A 17,664-nucleotide genomic window follows, 5' to 3' on the forward strand; every position below is an offset into this window, starting at 1 on the left:
GTGATACGAGGCCTTACAGTTCTCTAGCTCTTACTGCGTGTGTATCGAGGCATGCTACATGCCTTCTCCTGCCTTTGCATGCTTGGATTGTGACTGCTTTCATGTATGTATACAAATTGTTGGTGTAGGAAAGATTTGCGATGTTGTATTTGCTTTATTTGCCTGTCATGGGGCTACTGGACAACTTGAGCCATTTTACCCCAGTTCTTTTTAACTGATCTTTTGAATCTGGTTTCAGGGCATGGTGTCTCATGCTGGAAAATCAACAAATCCGTTTGACATGGCATTTGAGTCTGATGTTGAAGCCAACGACATGGTGTGTAACTGTACTGCTACTTTCTGGTTTGCACTTATAACTGTTATAACATGGACTACTAATAGTTCCTTTTGTTTGTAAACACATTGTAAGCTTTAGAATAAACCGTTGCTGACTAACACACGATATCCTTTTACATTCTTCTCTTATTGGCTGCTACTTCAGAATGCAGTTGTTTCAGTACTGCCAAAACCCTGTCACAAGGGAAACCTCTGTTTCTTTGTGTTCTTATTTATCATCTTTTTTATTCCTCTTTTCAGTTTATGGATTTGACCTCACTACAAGCAACATTGCCGGATACTCATCTTCCCGCAGAATACTCCGTCAACTTAGCAGAGCCATGGATGTCTCAGAATTCTACCGTGCCATATATTCCTTCTGCATCTCAGGGTAATCCGCCTCTTCACGCCAAATTGGTCGTCAAGCAGAAGTACACAAGTAGACGAACACACTAACTCTCATTGTTAATATACATTATCTTTCTTTGTTGAATCCAGGAGGGTTGTCGTACATCCCGGGGCAAGTACAAGACTCCCATATGCTGTAAGCTCCCCCGAAACCTGTTCTTATAGTTTGTAAGACCTTATGTTTTACATGATGCCCTGTAACAGGAACTCAGCACAGCAAGGACAGTTTCCACCAAGAAATCCATTTGATGAATGAGAGTTGCTGGTGAAGAACGACGCTGATGATGAACAGATGAGGAGAGCCGATTTGCACTGCTCGGAACCCAAAAGGACCATCGGGTGTACTATATGCTTGAAACCAGAAACAGCACAGTAGATATCTTTCGATTTCACTGTCTCACTCTCAGCTTTCCTGTATATTGCTAGAAAGGAATGTGCAGAATTCTATATGGCCGGTGCGCTGGAGTCTTTTCACCTGAAGCAAAGCTGCTGTGTCCTTCAGCTCTGTTGTATATTGGTGTGTGGCGGTTTTGTGAAAACCATGAGTCTGCTTTTATTTTCCACAGTCTGTCATTTGCCCGTGGTTTGGGTCTGTGTTCTATTTGAATCAAAATAGGATATTATTGACTCATTTTCAGAAGCAGGGGATCATCCGCATTCTCCGGTCCTTCGTGATCTTTATCTTTAAGCAAAAGTACGGTGGCTCGTCAACTGACTGAATTTGTTGTGAGATGTTACTTGAATTGGTGCTAGCTTGCCTTGTTCATCACATCTCCCTCATTAATGCATTTATACTCCCTCCGTTCCGAAATATAAGTCTTTTTAGACATTTCAAATGGATTACAACATACGGATGTATGTAAACATAGTTTAGAGTGTAGATTCACTCATTTTGCTCTGTATGTGGTCATCTGTTGGAATCTCTAGAAAGACTTATATTTGGGAACGAAGGGAGTACATGTTAATCATATGGATACTATTAAAATGGAGCTATTGCCTTGTTCATCTCATCTCCATGCCGCTGTTCACCCTTCTTCCGCCATCACCCCTCATCATGCACGTGCCCCTCGGGCTGTAGTCGTTGTTATTGAACCCTTGAATCGATCCGAAGAACCTGACACTAAAGCTTGTCGTTGTGTATGCACAACGAGAAAACCTAACCTCACCGTCCCAAGGAGCTGGCAGGAATATGTGCTGGATCTATGTCTAATTGGTCCCGAGAGAGAAACTTGAAGAGAATCGAAGCCCGAAAGACTAACTCAAAGAAGAAGGGTCGCCATTTGTCCAAGCGTCGGTCTTGTGAGAATTAAAACAATAACCTATCTACTAGCTGGAGCCAAGTTATTACTTCCCGACACTGACGTCTAAGCAACCAAAGAGAATGGATCACTTCTATTCTTTTGGAAATCATTTATATCTTCTCTAAACACTCTTATATTTCCTTACGAAGGGAGTACCATGTAAACAAGATGCCAAAGACGACAAAGCTCACGAGTCACGATGATATGAGAAAATTCTTTACATAACACTGTCTTAAACTTTGCTTCCCTATTTAATATCAATAATTTTTTTCTTCCTTACCCAACACTAAGGCTAAAATTTATGCCTTTTATAACATTTTCATTATTTCCATTAGCACATACCATTACTCCATTAGACACTTGCCAGTTCTGTTTAGTGGACAAAACTGCCCCTGCCCGCACGAAAAAAAAAGAGGCCGAGCCGGCAGCTCTCTCCCGACCACAACTCGTCCTTGTCTTTTCCTCCTCTTCTCCTAACCCTAGCTACCGGTGGCGGCGCCAATCCTCCTAGCAGCGGCGACACCAATGCTCCTGGAGGCGTCGGGGACTGCGCGATAGGCTGGGGGAGATGGAGGGCGACTACGTTGCGAGGGCAGCCAAGGAGCGGCTTCAAATGGCCGGCACAGGGGTTGCAACATCCTCCTCTTCCACACCCGACCAGCCCCCATCCTTGTCTCCGCCCTAGCCGCCCCTCCCAGCCCCGACCATCATGTGATCTGCGCCGGCCGAAGCAAGCTGATCAACAGCGACCTCAAGGTAAAATTGCTTCTTTGGTCAAGTGAAAAAAATGTTGCTTCTTTGGTCAAGTGAAAAATATTGGACACAAGTTGCACCAGGGGTAAAAATGTCTTTCCAGGTGTCGTTTAACACCCTTAGTAGGCAAAATGGATGGAAGCGTCACAAAGGGAGCACATTTTATACTTGGTGTTATATAATGAAGAAATAGTTTTACGGTGTCAGATAGGGATTTTTTAAGACAATATTAAATAAGGAATTCTCTCATGATATATTGATAGCTATACATAGTTACATACGCAAGAGCCAGATCAAAATACGAAAGTACCTTTGTACGAAGAGGTTTGATTACTAATAAAATGAGTGGAAGAGCTGCTCGATCAAAGACATTCTCTCAAGTAGCAAAGGCATGTGCTCCTGGTGTGAAAGTAAAATAAAAAAATTCAAAAAATTATGAATTTTTTTTTGTGGCATACTTCCGCAAATGTTTGTTGTGCATGCAAAATTTTATCATGAAATCACATTGTGAAAGTCATGCAAAAAAAACAAAATCAGAGCTTCAAAATGCTTTTGTAAGTAACATTTTCAGAGCATCGATTTTGTTTTTTAACCTTGAGGTCAAAACGATAAAAAAAACTCCTAGTTGGAGCACAAAACGATCACACGACGTTTTTTTTTTTGTAAGCAGAAGAGAACTAAGGAGCGCACGAACGGTCAGACAGACAGACAGCTCTAACTAGTCTCCTCGCCGGACGCCCCCCTCCCCTCGCCCCTAAAACCCTACCCAAAATCTTTCCCCACCCGCCTCCCCCCTCCCCCTCTCCGTCGCCATGCGCCCCTTCCACCCTCCCCGCCCCAGCGCCGCCCAGCCCCACCACCCGCGGCCCGGCGACCCCGGCCAGCCCCCGCCCCACGCCCTCCCCATGCACCAGCAGCAGATGAGCCCCGCCGCCTTCCCCGGCTTCGGCGCCGCCAACCCCATGGCGGCGGTGGCGGCGGCCAACCCCTTCCTCGCGATGCAACTCTTCGGCCAGGCGCAGCAGCTCCAGAACCTCGGCTACCTCGCCGCCGCCGCGCTCCAGCAGCAGCAGCACCAACAACAACACCACCACCAACCGCAACAGCAGCAAAATCCCTTCTTGCCGGGAGGCTTCCCGCCGAACCCCAATCAGTTCGGGGCCTTCTCTGGCCCTCAGGCCGGCTTCAACGGCGGCGGCGTGTTCCGGCCTGGTGGTGCTGGGTTGGCCGGGCCTCGGCCGCCCCTGCCGATGATGGGCGCTGCCTGGAATGGTGGCAGCGGCGGCAGCGGTGTCGGGGTGAACGGCCCGCCGAGGCCTGCGCTGAACGTTGATGGGAAAGATCGGAACAGTAGTGGAGGGGTCGGTCAGGTTGGTGAATCATTTGCTGCATAATAACACTACGCTTTTAGCCTTTAGGATCATATCAGCGCACTGTAGCGGTTATTGAATTTTTTTTACTCCATTCTTCTTCTTTTTTCGATCAGTAAATAGTTGTGATTGTCCTTTTTGTTGCAATTTCCCCCACTAGCGGCATATTTCACTGGGATAGCTGATCAGCTGTCATGTCTTTCAGAGTGATGTTCTCTATGGGTGTTAGCAGGACCATTTAGGATCAGGACACCGTGATGGCATTCTGATAATGATGAATGGCAATGCTGTATTGTTTGGCTACCCAAGCATGATGTTTCAGTATACAAGTATTTTTTGACTGCGCCCAAATAGTTAGTGTACTGCCTGCCACACACCAGGGAATTTTCTATTGGAGTATTGGTATCTCTTGTTTACAGTATCTGTGCCTATGGGCACAACTAAGCTCCATTCTGAATGCCATTCTGCTTTTTTGGGGGCACAAATTTGTCCTTCTCAAACTTTCTTACTTCTCATAAATGTGTGAAAAGTGCTTTTGTGATTGTTTTGGAACGTATATCCGTGAACATATCGGTTAATATTACTGTTGCTGTTATGAATTGGTAATATGATCGCTATATCATCACATACCTCTCACGAGCAGACCTCGGCTTACAACTTTTGTTGTTGTTACTTAGATGTACTGGTCCCTGTTAATGTACAGCACAGGTCTGTGATCTAATTGATGTTTCTCTTAATTTGTCACAGGTAAACCAAACTAATAACAAATCAGATGGCATCTCTCATGTTGCCTCTGAAAATGGTGTGAGGAATAATGCAGCAGATCAGAAATCCCGATTTAACCCTGGAAGAGATGGTAAGGATGGAAGGCAGTTTGGTCCATCTGGTGGAAGAGGGAGAGGAGATAGTAGGGGTGGAGGGCAATTCAATCCATCTGGTGGAAGGGGGAGAGGAGATAGTAGGGGTGGAGGGCAATTCAGTCCATCTGGTGGAAGGGGAAGAGGAGATGGTAGGGATGGACGGTTTAGCCCATCTGGTGGCAGGGGGAGAGGGAGAAATTTTAATCAAGGCCGTGGAAGAGGTACCGTTCTATGCTTATGGCATACAAACAGAACTTACCCTGTGTCACCTCATGCTTTGGAACATGCATAGGGGGCCGTGTTAATCAGAATTAAGCAGGGCTGCAGGAGCGTCCATAAGTCTAATTGCATGATAACTCATTTCTACAATGCATTGTTTTCCCACTAAAAAAAGTAGAACCTGCATGATCGTCAGTTAGCCTTGAACTCTTAACTTGTGATGCGTTTGACATAATGTGTAGCTTCATTTTAAGTGCTTATAACTGCAAGGAAAGTAGGAAGCAAAGGAACAATGAAATCTTTGAACAGAAGGCATGCGGTTACTTGTACATAAGGTTAAAGAGGAGGCTAAGTGCCCTCTGGTCAATTGGATTGACTCTTTAGCTTAAGGTCCCATGTATATGTCTTGCTGTGTAGTCTAGTCCACTGCGTTCCTTGTACATATCGTGTGTAAATTGTAATTTTCCTGTCAGGGCCTCCCCTACAGAATCTTGAAAAAAAAACTGCAAGGAAAGTACAAATGAATATGCTGCAGTTCACATCTTATCTGCCACAGTTGTGTATAACTTTGTGCTATTTTATGATATACATCGAGTCACGAATTTGATCACCTTAGCTACATGATAGAAGAGCATGCCATACAATATCATTAGTATTCTAACTACCATGAGTTACTTTATCATCTTTTCAGGAAGAAATGACTGGAGAGAAGGAAAATGTAATTTTACAAGTAGTGACAGTCCAATATCAGGAGATTGTCACATTGACAGCCCAGCATCTGAAGGAGTTCGAAAGTATGTCATGCTGAATGCTGATATATTTTTCATATACATAAGTGTATAATTGGTATTGAAAACGAGTTTCATTACATGTTTTGGTATCTGCATCTCTCCTGGTCTGTGTATAGTAGAAAACTGTCTTCATCATTTCTAGTGCTAACTACCAACTAGCTTGTGGTAACAAATTTCTGTTACTCAGCTAGATGCCCACATTTCTGTCTAACCACCAGACATTTCATGTCACTTTGTTCTAAATTATTAAAACATGTTCGTGGTCGTCTGGCAAATGATTGAATCCTTGTATGTTGTTCTAGCAAAAATAAAAGTTCATCGACTAAAGTAACAGAATTGAACAAGCCGACCTAAACTTTTTGACGCCTATATTTTGTTGTTAACTTGTTATTTGTTGTTCTTCAGTTCACATGTTCTTAGACTATCTCATTTGTTACCAATTTTGTATTGATTTAGTATATACTTGCAGGCGCCCTCCTATCATTTATGACAAAAAAGAAGTTAAACAGTGGGTTCAAGCACGCAAGAAAAACTACCCTACAAGTGCCAACATAAACAAGGTCAATGTTTATATATTTATGTTTTTTATTAGTTCTGAGCAACTTTATGTCAACATGGAAGAAGCATTGACTGACTGCTGACCTTATAATACAGAAGTTGTGTCAGAGTCAATTGGATGAGCAAAAGAAAGATGAAGAGGCCCAAATGCGCCGCCGGGTAAGCCGCTCTAGTACTATGGTTCATGTATGTCTTCTCTAGATTTTAAACGGAAGAAGAATTGATCTATTTAAGTGGTTCTCTTTACTACGTATGAAAGACTTCAGGTTTATATGTCTAAATATTCAGACGACGCTGTTCCAATATTTCCATCTACTACACGCGTTAATCTTGAATACTCTTGTTTCATTTGGTGCAGGAACTCAAGGAAGTTATAGCAAAGCAGAAGGAATTGGGTTTGGAACTCCCTGAACTACCACCTGGCTATCTGTCTGACACTGAGGGTCAACCCAGGGGACGTCAAGGCAATGAAAAGGAAAGTAATTGGAAGACTCGACAGGGGGGTGGTCGTTTTGGAAACCGAGGGCGTGGCCGTGGTCGGGGCCGTGGCCGTGACAATAAGCGACAGAGGTCCGACGACAGAGAAGATTTTCAGTCTAAAAGACCGAGGGAGAGGAACAACAATAGTCGTCGTCATGATGGTGGTGCGATGACCAAGAGTAGGGAACCAACCCTCTTGCAGAAGCTTCTTAACTCTGATATCAAGAGGGACAGGCACAGGCTTCTGCACACGTTCAAATTCATGGCCTTGAACAATTTCTTCAAGGACTGGCCTGCTAAGCCGCTGGAGTTCCCTATTGTCAAGGTGGACCAGATAGAGCTTGGAAGTGATATTGACGAGGAAGACTCAGATGATGACTTGCCGGATGCCGAGACGGCCAAGGACTGCAGCCTCGGTTTGAAGGAAAACGGTGATCAGCCGGAATCGAGCTCCAGCGATGAGGAGGATGAAAGTGAGGACGGCGACGAAGCTGACGACAAGGGTGCTGATACTGAAATAACCGAAAAGGTTTCAGATGAGGATTCCGACGCAGAGCAATGCGAAGAAGGTTTCTCAGATTTCTCAGCCTGAGTTTCTTGACTAGAACCCAAGTATGTGACCGTGTTTTGCATGTATAGTTACAGAATATTTGTAAGCCTCCTCACAACTTTATCCTGTTGCCGTGAGCTATGATTTCGTTGTAATGCTTCTGAATGGTAAAATGATATCGTTGTTGCAAGAAACAGCAGGCACATGTGATGTACTTGTAAGGGTATCATTTGTGCACTTTTGGCTTTTTACATGCAGTCGATGCCCTAATGTTGTTTTCTCTCTGCATCTCTGTCCGAGCCAAACAGTGCGCAGGAAAAACAGCATAGGCCCAGTTAAGTACTTTCTGAAAAAGATGCCATACAGAAAAAAAAATCTCATACAGAAAATTGTAGAGAAACATAATTTACAACTTGCCATGTTTTAATTTATAAAAATGTCATGCTATATAATACTCCCTCCATCAAGTTAGTACAAAGTTGAGACACTTATTTTGAGATGGAGGGAGTTTGAAACTGCCATCAACTACTTTATAAATATAAATTACAGATTGAAAGGAAAATTAGAAGAAAGTTTCTACTAGAAACACATCTAGACCATGATCATGGAAAATCATAGAAAATACTTACGCAGAAAATACCCCCTACCTAACCCCCAACCCCCCATCCAAAACAAGGATTGGAAGACATCTAGACTTGGCATGATTTAATGAACAATTTTTGTATGCAAATTTGCCATGTGTATGATGAAAAAATTATGTAAAAGTTGCATGTGAACATTTCTCATGGTAAAGAAAACATTTAAAAAATATATTTACCATGCTGGTTGTAATAAAATTGCCATGGTAACACTAAAAAAATGTAATGGAAGTCTTTAGACTGTGATTGAAATGAAGTTGACATGAGAGATTTTTTTAGAAAATTAGTGAAAAAGGAAAAAAAGAAATCCTTCTTTTTTTAGAAAATTGCTCTAACCCTGCTTATTTTGTTGTGTTGTTGAACTAAAATTTTCATGGCTGTGAAAAGAAGTTGCCATAGTCCAGGGAAAAATAAATTGCCCTGGCTCTGAACAATAAATTTGCCATGTCTGTAAAAATCAATTTTTCATGGTCTCTCAATGCAATTTGCCATGCCCCCCAAAAGTTTGAATTTTAAAAATAAATGTAAAAACAAATTTGCCATAGAATATTCAAATAATTTGCCATGGTATACACGAAAGAATTTATCAAAAATTCTAATTTGCCATGGTATGTACAATAAATTTGCCATGCTATGAACAATAAATTTGCCATGCCCAAAAAAAAGTATCAAAAAGAATTTGCCATGATAAGTTCAATAAAAATGCTGTGGAACTTACTACACGTTTGCCATGGGATGTGATTTTTTGCCATAGTATATCCAAAGTAAAAATGTCATGGAATTTCAAATAATTTGCCATGTTATACACAAAAGAGCACTGTTGGGCTAGGAACAACGAGAGGGAGCGCCTTCAGAAGACGAAAAAAGAAAGAAAAAAATAGCCCAATTCTAGTGTCGGCGGGCAACGACGTGGTGTCGGCCTTCGTGCGTGGTGATCATTGAAGGTAAAGAACGCAGCGAGAACGGCACCGAAGTAGAAGCGGCCGTGCAAGGGGAAGATAATTTTTTGCAACTTGCCGCGGCCGTTCAAATTTGAGAGCCACAAAGGATTCTTCTCAAAAAATTGCAACTTGCTGCGGCCGTGAGATCAGCTATTGTTTTAGGAACGAAACAAATGAACCTGTTTGATTCTCTTGGCAATCCTCCGTATCCGCTCGTCCCCCCGGCCAATAAGAAATTGTTGTGAACAGTTTTTGCATCACATACATTTTTCAACCCAGTTTGATTGAACAAAAACAGGCTCTAATACGCTGCAAGTTGTTTAGTTGTCTGCATCTAGTGTTTCTGTATTAGGTAATACATAAGTATATTTTGTTTGGTTGCCTGCATTGGTCCAAGCGGCACATAAACATGACGTTTGGTTGCATACGACGTACATGTTGTGCTTACCTTGTATTTTAGTTGGTCAGTTTACTCACAATGATCACACCCAGCACACCAACGCCACAACACAACAATGACGATGAATTGGGCGAAGATGATGAAGTTCTTCAGCTTCAGCGCAAACTGACGATCTACCTTGACACCTCCAACTTTGCCATCGTCAACACTGCTGCCTCCCTGCTTTCGCACCCAGTCGAAGTAAGCTTGTTCTGTTGCCTGCCTACTCTTCAACCCTCTATGGCTATTGTTGCTATATGTGCCACTTGTGCACTGACTTCTTTCCATGAACTGTAAACCCCTAGCAAATCAATGAAGTACACAAGTAGCAAGCAAAGTAGCACACAAACAATAACGGAGCAGAAGAGAAGAAGTAAAGCATGCATGATCATACGACATAGCAAGTTCTACCTAGCACTACTTTGGTGTTAACCTACCACCACATTCAAAAGAGGATGTCGTTCTACCACCGCAAGTTCACCATCAGCGTGAGGGGTTAGTATATACCACCTCACCAAAATATACAGACCATCAAATAGTTTTTCAGCCCTAGCTACACAAAATGTACGTCGTCATCGTCATTGCCATCGTCGTCGTCGTCGCCACCACCATCGCCGTCGGGGATCATGCACGCTCATAGGCAGCACTACTCTAGCAGTAGTGCTTGCCCAGCCAGCTCCTGAAGCACAACACCTTGTGAGCGTCTGCGATGGCAACGAACCCAACACCCTGGGCCTTGTTGTCAAGCAGGTGGCTGAGAGCTGCCATGAGAGCCTCATAGTCGAGGGGCTTGCACTCCCTGATGGCTGTTGCCACCTCCTTCACCGCCTCAGTCATGCTGCAAAAGACATTGATCTCCTCCTTCATCAGGCTTCCTCTCTTCCTCTTCCTATCATGGACGGGGTCAAATGGCTTGTTAAAGGGCTTCACGAAGGGCTTGTCAGGGCCATCAAGGACCTCGACGTCCAGGGTCCCAGGGAAGTTTGGCATGGGAGAACCAAGAGGCTCCCCCGAGCCCATGGCATGCTTCCTAGTTGCCAGCCCGAAAGAGAAGATGTGCTGCATCTGGTTGTAGTTTTGTATGGGTGTTTTGAGAAACTCAACGTCCCTTGGGTGGTCCTAAGAATGAAACACAAGTGTTGTTAGTTGCGATTAAGACTGGTCAATGGTGGACAATATGAAAGGAAGAGGGCTGTGAGCTAACCGCGACATGGTCGGTGTAGTGCTCTGCTTCCAGAACTATGGAGTAAGTGTTCTCATCCCATGAGGGGCCGATAAGGTCTCTCAGCTTGGACACTTGGATCCATCGACATCTCCACTTTCTCAGGTGGTTGTACATCTGGTGGCAGACACCTCCTGGCCACAGAACTCGAACACCTGCTTCGCAACGGTGTTCAAGTGCACCTCCTTGAAGCCCTTGTCAGTTCTAACTCCACTAGAGATGAGCTCACACATCTTGTTCAGCACGAACGTGGACATGAACGACTGCCACTTCATGTTGTTCGACCTACTATCTTTCTTTGCCTTTGTTGTTGCTACCTTGAGTGCAACGGCAGCAGCAACAGTAGCAGGAGTTGCCTCAACGAGCACTACTGGCACATAGAGGGAATCAGACGCGAACACCTCTAAATCAGGTGCCATCTCGGACATAGGCTGTGAGTCCTCGACAAACGATGGAGCAAACTGGCTGTCGGACAGGACAAGGGTCTGACTAAGATCTTGTGTTTGCGTGGTCATGTCCTACAATTGTAGCACGATTGACAATAAGTATAGCACACAACATACCAGACAATCCATGAAAGAAGGAGCATACATGTACACGGTTCATCACTATCATAGCAAGCACATACTTCATCACTATCATACTAAGGCCAACTCCACCGCGCGACCCCAAACAGACGTCCATTTTGTCTGGATTCTGTCCGTTTGGGTAGGGATTTGGGGTCGTGTCCGGGCGTGTCCTGAGATGCGGTGGTCGTGCGCCCAGCGCGCGGACGCATCCCGACCGCATCCTGTTCGCATGCATTTTTCTTTGCAAGTCCTTAACTTTTTTTCATCATTCATTTTTGGTACATGACAATACATCATCACATTTTGACTAGTAAAGCAAGGCCAAAGAAAATAAGAACAATAAGAATACATTTTAGAAGATAGCCAACTTCCATAACTGCCCCCTTGAGTTGGGTTAGGGCCTTCTCGATGCACTCATTGCTGATCTGTGGAGGAGGCTCGATCTGGCATCCTCCTTTCTTCTTCAAGCCAGAAATAGATGTTGCTTTCTCAGACCTAGTCTCGTGTCTAGCCTCTAATCTAGCAACAAGTGCACTTGTCTCATTTACAACCTCTATGCTAGCTAAAAGTGCACAAACATGTACTAAATTTCACTCTATCAATATATCGATGTACTCTTCTTCCCAATACCAAAACTTGCATCCATTCTACACAACAAAATTTGAAGTTAGCACAACTAGTCAAATCTAGAGCACAAACCGAAGCTAAAAAAAGCGCATACCCCATCGTTTAAGCACTTGATGAACACCCATCCGGGATGTTCCGGCGTTGTAGACACGCGGCGCACGACCATCCTTGGGCAGTGGTCGCACTTAATGAGTGGCAACGGTGCGCCGGCGAGCTTTTGGGCAAGCACCGAGCCCGGCCGGCCGCCATTTGTGTATCTGCCGGCGGACCACCGACGGTGTAGATCTGAGCGGCTAGAGGAGGAGCCACTGCCTGCATGTGGCCTTGCGGCCCTGCCAGGGCCTTCCGACAAGGTGCCCGGCCAGTCCATGGCGCGGCCAGGCCTCCCACAACCGGCCGAGCTCAAGACCGACCGGATCCGCCCCAAAACCGGCCGGCGGGTGCGCAAACCAGGTGGCCATGGTTGGGTAGCTCGGCGGCGCCGAGGGGAAGGGGTTGGGCGAGTTTGCGTCCAAACTGCACGACTGCAATGGCAGCGGCGGCGGCGGCAGTGAGGGGAAGAGTGGGGAAGAGTGGAGGGGGTGCCGCCGGAGGGAGGGAAGAGGGCGGATAGAAAAAGGCCCGTCTTGTGCCACCGACGGGCGAGCCAGGGGAGGACACGCGCAAACGACCCGCACGTCTGCGTGGTGTCCGTTTCACCCCAAAAGCGGTGCAAACTTGGGCCGCGGATGGGTCGAAAGCGGACACAAAGCGGACAAAAGTCCGTTTGCCCCCGCGCGCTGGGCCGCCTTTTTTGTCCCTTTTATCCCAAACGGACGGGGCCGGACAGAATAGGGTCGCGCGGTGGAGTTGGCCTAAGTACATATGGTTCATCGCTATCATACTAAGCATACCGGACAATCTATAAGCACGAACATACATCTACAACAAACAACATGCTACAAATGGACCACCAATAGCTACAAATCACGTATCTAAGCACGAATCAACACAAGCACAAGGTTCAACTTCAAACTCTACTACTAATCTAGCCTACCACATGCTTGAGCATCTAGCCCTACCACAAATTGCAACTGCAGCATAGCAATCAACCATAACAGCTCACAGATTAGACCACTAATCAACCTTGCATCTAAATCAAACCCTATCTACAGCTCAGATCTAGCTAGAAGGAACAGAGAGAAAGGGGGGTTGAACTCACAGAGGCCATGGCTGCAGCTTGAGGACGAGGGAGGGACAGTCGTAGAAGATCAACGCCGGCCGGTGAAGGAGCGCCGACGCCGTGGACCGCCGACCGATGAAGATGCGCTGCTTACCTGCTCGTCGGTGCCGATGCGCGTCGGCGGGAAAGCTCGAACGGAGGAAGAATGGTGGCGGGAGTTGGGTGGTGAGGGAGGGGGCTAAATGGGGGTCAACTCGGCGGGAGGTGAGCCGAAATCCTCCCGCTGGTTTTTTGGCGACGCGGGCGAGCTCGCGCCATCTCCCGGGTCGCACGAGGAGAGAAACGCGCCGCCCTCCTCTGCCTCGCCCGAGTCAAGCTCGCGAGCAACTACCGATTCAGACGTTTTTCCTGGGCCTGGCCTGGACGTGCTTTAAGTTCCGTGCGATGCGGGCTGCACAGTAAACGCAGGCAACCAATCGGGTCAAATTCTTCCTACGCGGGCCAGACTAGGCCACATGCATGCACCGTAAAATAATACCTGGACACACCGGAGCTGTGCCAGGGAACCCGCCTGCGGCTGTAGCGTAGTGGAGGTCACGAGTTCACCACCCACCAACCTTACCAAGAGTGAAGTAGAGGCAGTGGCGGAGCCAGAACTTTTGTGAAGCCTGGGCGAGTTTAAGCCTAAGATCAACTCCAATGAGTCGACCCAAATGGATGGCGTTTTTGTCGCTTTTTGTTCGTTTGAGTCGGCCGCTTGCCCGCCGTCCGCCCTCTTTTAGTTTTGGGTCGGAAGTGCGCCCAATGGGCCGACCCATTTCATGACCGCACGCGTTTACGATCATGCCGTCGCCCTGGTTTTGACGCTCTAGCGCGCGGGAAAGGTTCGCGCGCGCGGGGAAAGCGGCCGCTGGTTTTGGCGCTCCACCGCGCGGGAAAGGTTCGCGCGCGCGCCGCAGCCGGTGCTCGGTATAAAGAAGGTGCTCCCTCTACACTCTGTCCGCCGCCTACTCTCGCCGCCTCTGCGTCACCATGTCGATCCGCCGCCTGGGCGCTTCGGATTTTCACGGAGTCCGCGAGCGCCGCTCCGGCGCCTTCTCCTCCGAGACCCGGTTTCGCGAGAAACGTCTCATGCTCGGCAGCTTCGACACCGCAAAGGAGGCGGCCCGCACGCACGACGCGGCAGCGTGGCGCCTCCTGAGGCCTCGTCGGGATATGAATTTTCCCAACGTGTCGAGCCAGCGGGCGCAGGATCTGACGCCTCTCCCACGGCTTTTCACCAACGAGGATCGTCGTGTCCACCAGAGGCGGCAACGTCGCCTCGCCATCGCAGAGAAGGACGTGGAAGCCTTGGTGGTGTGGCGAGGAGGCTTCCGGCAGGACATCGTCGACGAGCGCCAGTTCTACAAGTAATTGAGGTTGGAGAGGGACGCGAGGAGGAGGGAGCGAGCCGCCTATCGGGAGGACAAGCGTTCGCGGAAGCAGGCAGCTCAATTGAAACTGAAGCTACGACAAACATCGGGTTGGGACTTTGAAGACGAGCAGCTTGCTGACGCCTACATTCAGACGTCGGAGGAGGACATTACCGAGTCGGAGTCAGAAAGCGACGAGTAGTTGTCTTTTTCTTTTATCTGTATACGTTAGAACTATCTATGTATCCATTTTAATCTGAAAATATGGCCGGCGGCGTCGGCGACGTAGCAGGCGGGCGAGGGTGTGAATCCAATGTGCCACCGACCAGCGGGCCCGGTGAGGAAAGAGGGCGAGTGCGCGTGCGTCCGTCTTGTGTCCGCGCCGACACAAATCAGGCTCAAAAATGAACCGGGAATGGGTCGGCAGGCGGATGAAAGCGGACGCACGTCCGTTTGGGTCGGCGCGTTGGGCCGGCTTTTTTGTCCGCGCCGACCCAAACGGACGGCCGCGGACGAAATGGGTCGCCCCATTGAAGTTTCTCTAAGTGTCTAATAAAAAACCAGAAACGAGTGTTCAGATACATAATATATGAAATAGTATCAAACTTTCAAATCACAAATCCACATTAATAATGTAGTGAAAATATAACCATATTAATCACACAAATGTAATTTGACAGTGAAATAATATATAATATACCAAAATTTAGTTTCATAAACCAAAATATACTTGATACTTGATACCTGAAGTGATAGAACCGGGGCCACATAGAACCAAACTCATCATATTACTCACAAAAATATAGCTGTCCAAATTATCATCCAAACATCCTAGCAGAGACAAGATGACCAAAAAAATGGATTTTAATATTCACATAAATCAAGTGTTGTGATTTGCGAATATATTCAAGAAAAACACGAGGCAATACAAGATGGTGGTTGTGGCTCTACTTCTATTTGTGGTTGCACACCATGCACACTTTCTGCCAAAACCTCCTCATCTCTCAAATTTAATGATTTAAAATTTGGATTTAATATTTATATGTAGAACAAATCCCTAAACAAGAACTAAACTCATAAATTGATAATCATCCCTGAGGACCAATTTTCCTTGCCGTGACCTCAAAATTTAAGCCCTAATAAGTCTATAAATCTCACCTAATTCTGATGAAGGGGACAAGTAGGCCATGATGCAAAGCATTCCTCAGAGTCTCGGATGGATTAGCTCCAGCTCCGCCCGCTGCCGGCCGCGCGCCTAGGCTGCCGGTCTGTCTCCGTCTCCGATGAACCGAGGATGCGGCCGTCTCGAGCGAACAGAAATTAATCGAACGGAGCGGGGAGGTGGAGGCGTGGAGTGATGGACCGATCGTTTCCTTCTCATCTCTAGTAAAAAATAAGATCAAACGAGTAAGCTTATCTCACGTAGGTACGTAGCCCGAGCCCGTTAGCTTGTACGTACGTTTTTTTTTGCTTAATAATTAATTAATAGTATTTGATCAGAGAGGATCGAAACGGAAGCCCATTGGCCCAGCTACCTACTGTCCGGGTAAACCACCATACGAGGAGTAATTTGCCTCATTATGACAGTGCCATCGTAGTATGTCGCGTATCTTGTGAGCCCGGGCACTAGCCGGGCGCTGGCTCCGCCCATGAGCAGAGGTCACCAGCGTGCAGTGGCAGTGCATAGCCATCTTCAGTGCAACCCGACCACAGCATTGCCTCGTTCCTGAACAGAAAGCACCCGGCCTTTTCCTGCTAGCGGTAGCTCCTGAATGCCGTGATGCTACATATGAACACCCGTCGCCGCCGCCGCCGCCGTGTCGTCGCGGCCACAGAGTCCGAAACCTTCGTTTTTATCGTTATACAGCGACGTCCACATGCTCATCCATCCATCCGCCCGTCCCCCCAGCCCATGGACGGCGACGCCCCATCAATGCGGCCAGAGGAGGCAGACCCATCCGACCTCCTCCGAGCCCCCAACTGATTTTTGGAGCACACTAATGGCCGGGCGGCCCCGAATCGCGGCCCCGCCCTGTCCTTCTCCCTCCCAGCCTGTTGCGTGGCGCAGCCGGCCGCATTCATGCCGCGGCATGGCATTCAAGGTAGATTCACGCACACACACATGGTCATGGATCGTGGGTCGCGTCCATCGCCGGTTCCAGGTTTCGATTTTCCAAGCTGCTTCGCCCGCCGCAGCGATGGGTGGCGCGCGATGGTACCGCACGTGCTACAGTTACGGTGCGGCTGCCTGCCGCATTCATATCGGCATTCATTCGTGGCGAGCAGCAGCCTGTCCCAGCCAGCAACGGCGAGCCTGTAGCGGTGGTGGTGGTGGTACTGCGCCGGAGATCGGGCCGGGTCAGGATGGGCGACGTACTGGACGGACCCGAGCACCGCCCCGATGGTTTTGGTACGTAGTACAACTGTTGGATTTGACCGGCCTTAAACCTAGCCGAGCAAACGGTATCTCGCCCGTAACGGCAACAGCGGCTGGCTCTGTCCATGACTGCACCTCCGTGCACACCGGCAGATCCGGCGCGGAATTGGGCGCTTCGACGGGTCATCGTCGGCCATCAGTACTGTGTGTTCATCCCGTAACAGTATGACTGTATGAGATCACTATGTAATGTGTTTTCAGTCTCGGACAGCACGGCACGCCGCGGTACGACGCGTCTAATCTATCGTCCCATATCTGCACAGTGCACAGACATCAGACATGTACGTTTGAATTCACTTCAAATTAACAGCCTGGCTGGGTGTGTGTGGTTTTGCATTAGTTAGCCCATCTAATAATCAATCAATATGACAAAGGATGTGCCTAGGTCTCAGTCAACTGAAACTTAACCAAGTCTTAGTAAAGTGACATGACATATAAAAAAACGAAAAGCTAAAAAAAAAGCACGAACCTTCAGATAAGATCCGACGAATACAGCATCGAACCGAGACTTTAGCAACCCTATATGACAAATTCCACAATAAAAATAGCACTGCCCGTGGTAGCAAATCACCGGAACGGGCATGCACGCAGCTCGACCGACCGGTCCATTTC

At 47.3% G+C, this 17,664-nt stretch overlaps 2 protein-coding genes across 2 annotated transcripts; both read left to right on the forward strand.

The window, feature by feature from the left end:
- The first annotated feature begins 141 nt into the window (after positions 1-141).
- Positions 142-1,434, forward strand: LOC125548743 (probable ADP-ribosylation factor GTPase-activating protein AGD14). Its single transcript, XM_048712292.1, has 4 exons — positions 142-316; positions 577-706; positions 814-859; positions 928-1,434. The coding sequence occupies exons 1-4, from the start codon at positions 242-244 to the stop codon at positions 977-979; spliced, it is 303 nt and encodes a 100-aa protein (XP_048568249.1). The 5' UTR covers positions 142-241; the 3' UTR covers positions 980-1,434.
- A 2,140-nt stretch (positions 1,435-3,574) lies between these two features.
- LOC125545126 lies at positions 3,575-7,885 on the forward strand. Its single transcript, XM_048709001.1, has 6 exons — positions 3,575-4,147; positions 4,895-5,228; positions 5,918-6,020; positions 6,487-6,577; positions 6,672-6,734; positions 6,934-7,885. Exons 1-6 carry the CDS (start codon positions 3,590-3,592, stop codon positions 7,645-7,647), a joined length of 1,863 nt encoding a protein of 620 aa, XP_048564958.1. The 5' UTR covers positions 3,575-3,589; the 3' UTR covers positions 7,648-7,885.
- The last annotated feature ends 9,779 nt before the right edge of the window (positions 7,886-17,664 follow it).

Source organism: Triticum urartu, chromosome 3, assembly GCF_003073215.2.
Source record: "Triticum urartu cultivar G1812 chromosome 3, Tu2.1, whole genome shotgun sequence".
Classification (NCBI taxonomy): domain Eukaryota; kingdom Viridiplantae; phylum Streptophyta; class Magnoliopsida; order Poales; family Poaceae; genus Triticum; species Triticum urartu.

Bases quoted from the DNA above. Each gene is read 5' to 3' on its own strand.
- LOC125548743 (XM_048712292.1), top strand. From the start codon at position 242: ATGGTGTCTCATGCTGGAAAATCAACAAATCCGTTTGACATGGCATTT. The intron at 317-576 runs GTGTGTAACTGT...TCCTCTTTTCAG, and splicing joins ATGTTGAAGCCAACGACATG to TTTATGGATTTGACCTCACT. The intron at 860-927 runs GTAAGCTCCCCC...GCCCTGTAACAG, and splicing joins GTACAAGACTCCCATATGCT to GAACTCAGCACAGCAAGGAC.
- LOC125545126 (XM_048709001.1), top strand. From the start codon at position 3,590: ATGCGCCCCTTCCACCCTCCCCGCCCCAGCGCCGCCCAGCCCCACCAC. The intron at 4,148-4,894 runs GTTGGTGAATCA...AATTTGTCACAG, and splicing joins GTAGTGGAGGGGTCGGTCAG to GTAAACCAAACTAATAACAA. The intron at 6,578-6,671 runs GTCAATGTTTAT...CTTATAATACAG, and splicing joins CAAGTGCCAACATAAACAAG to AAGTTGTGTCAGAGTCAATT.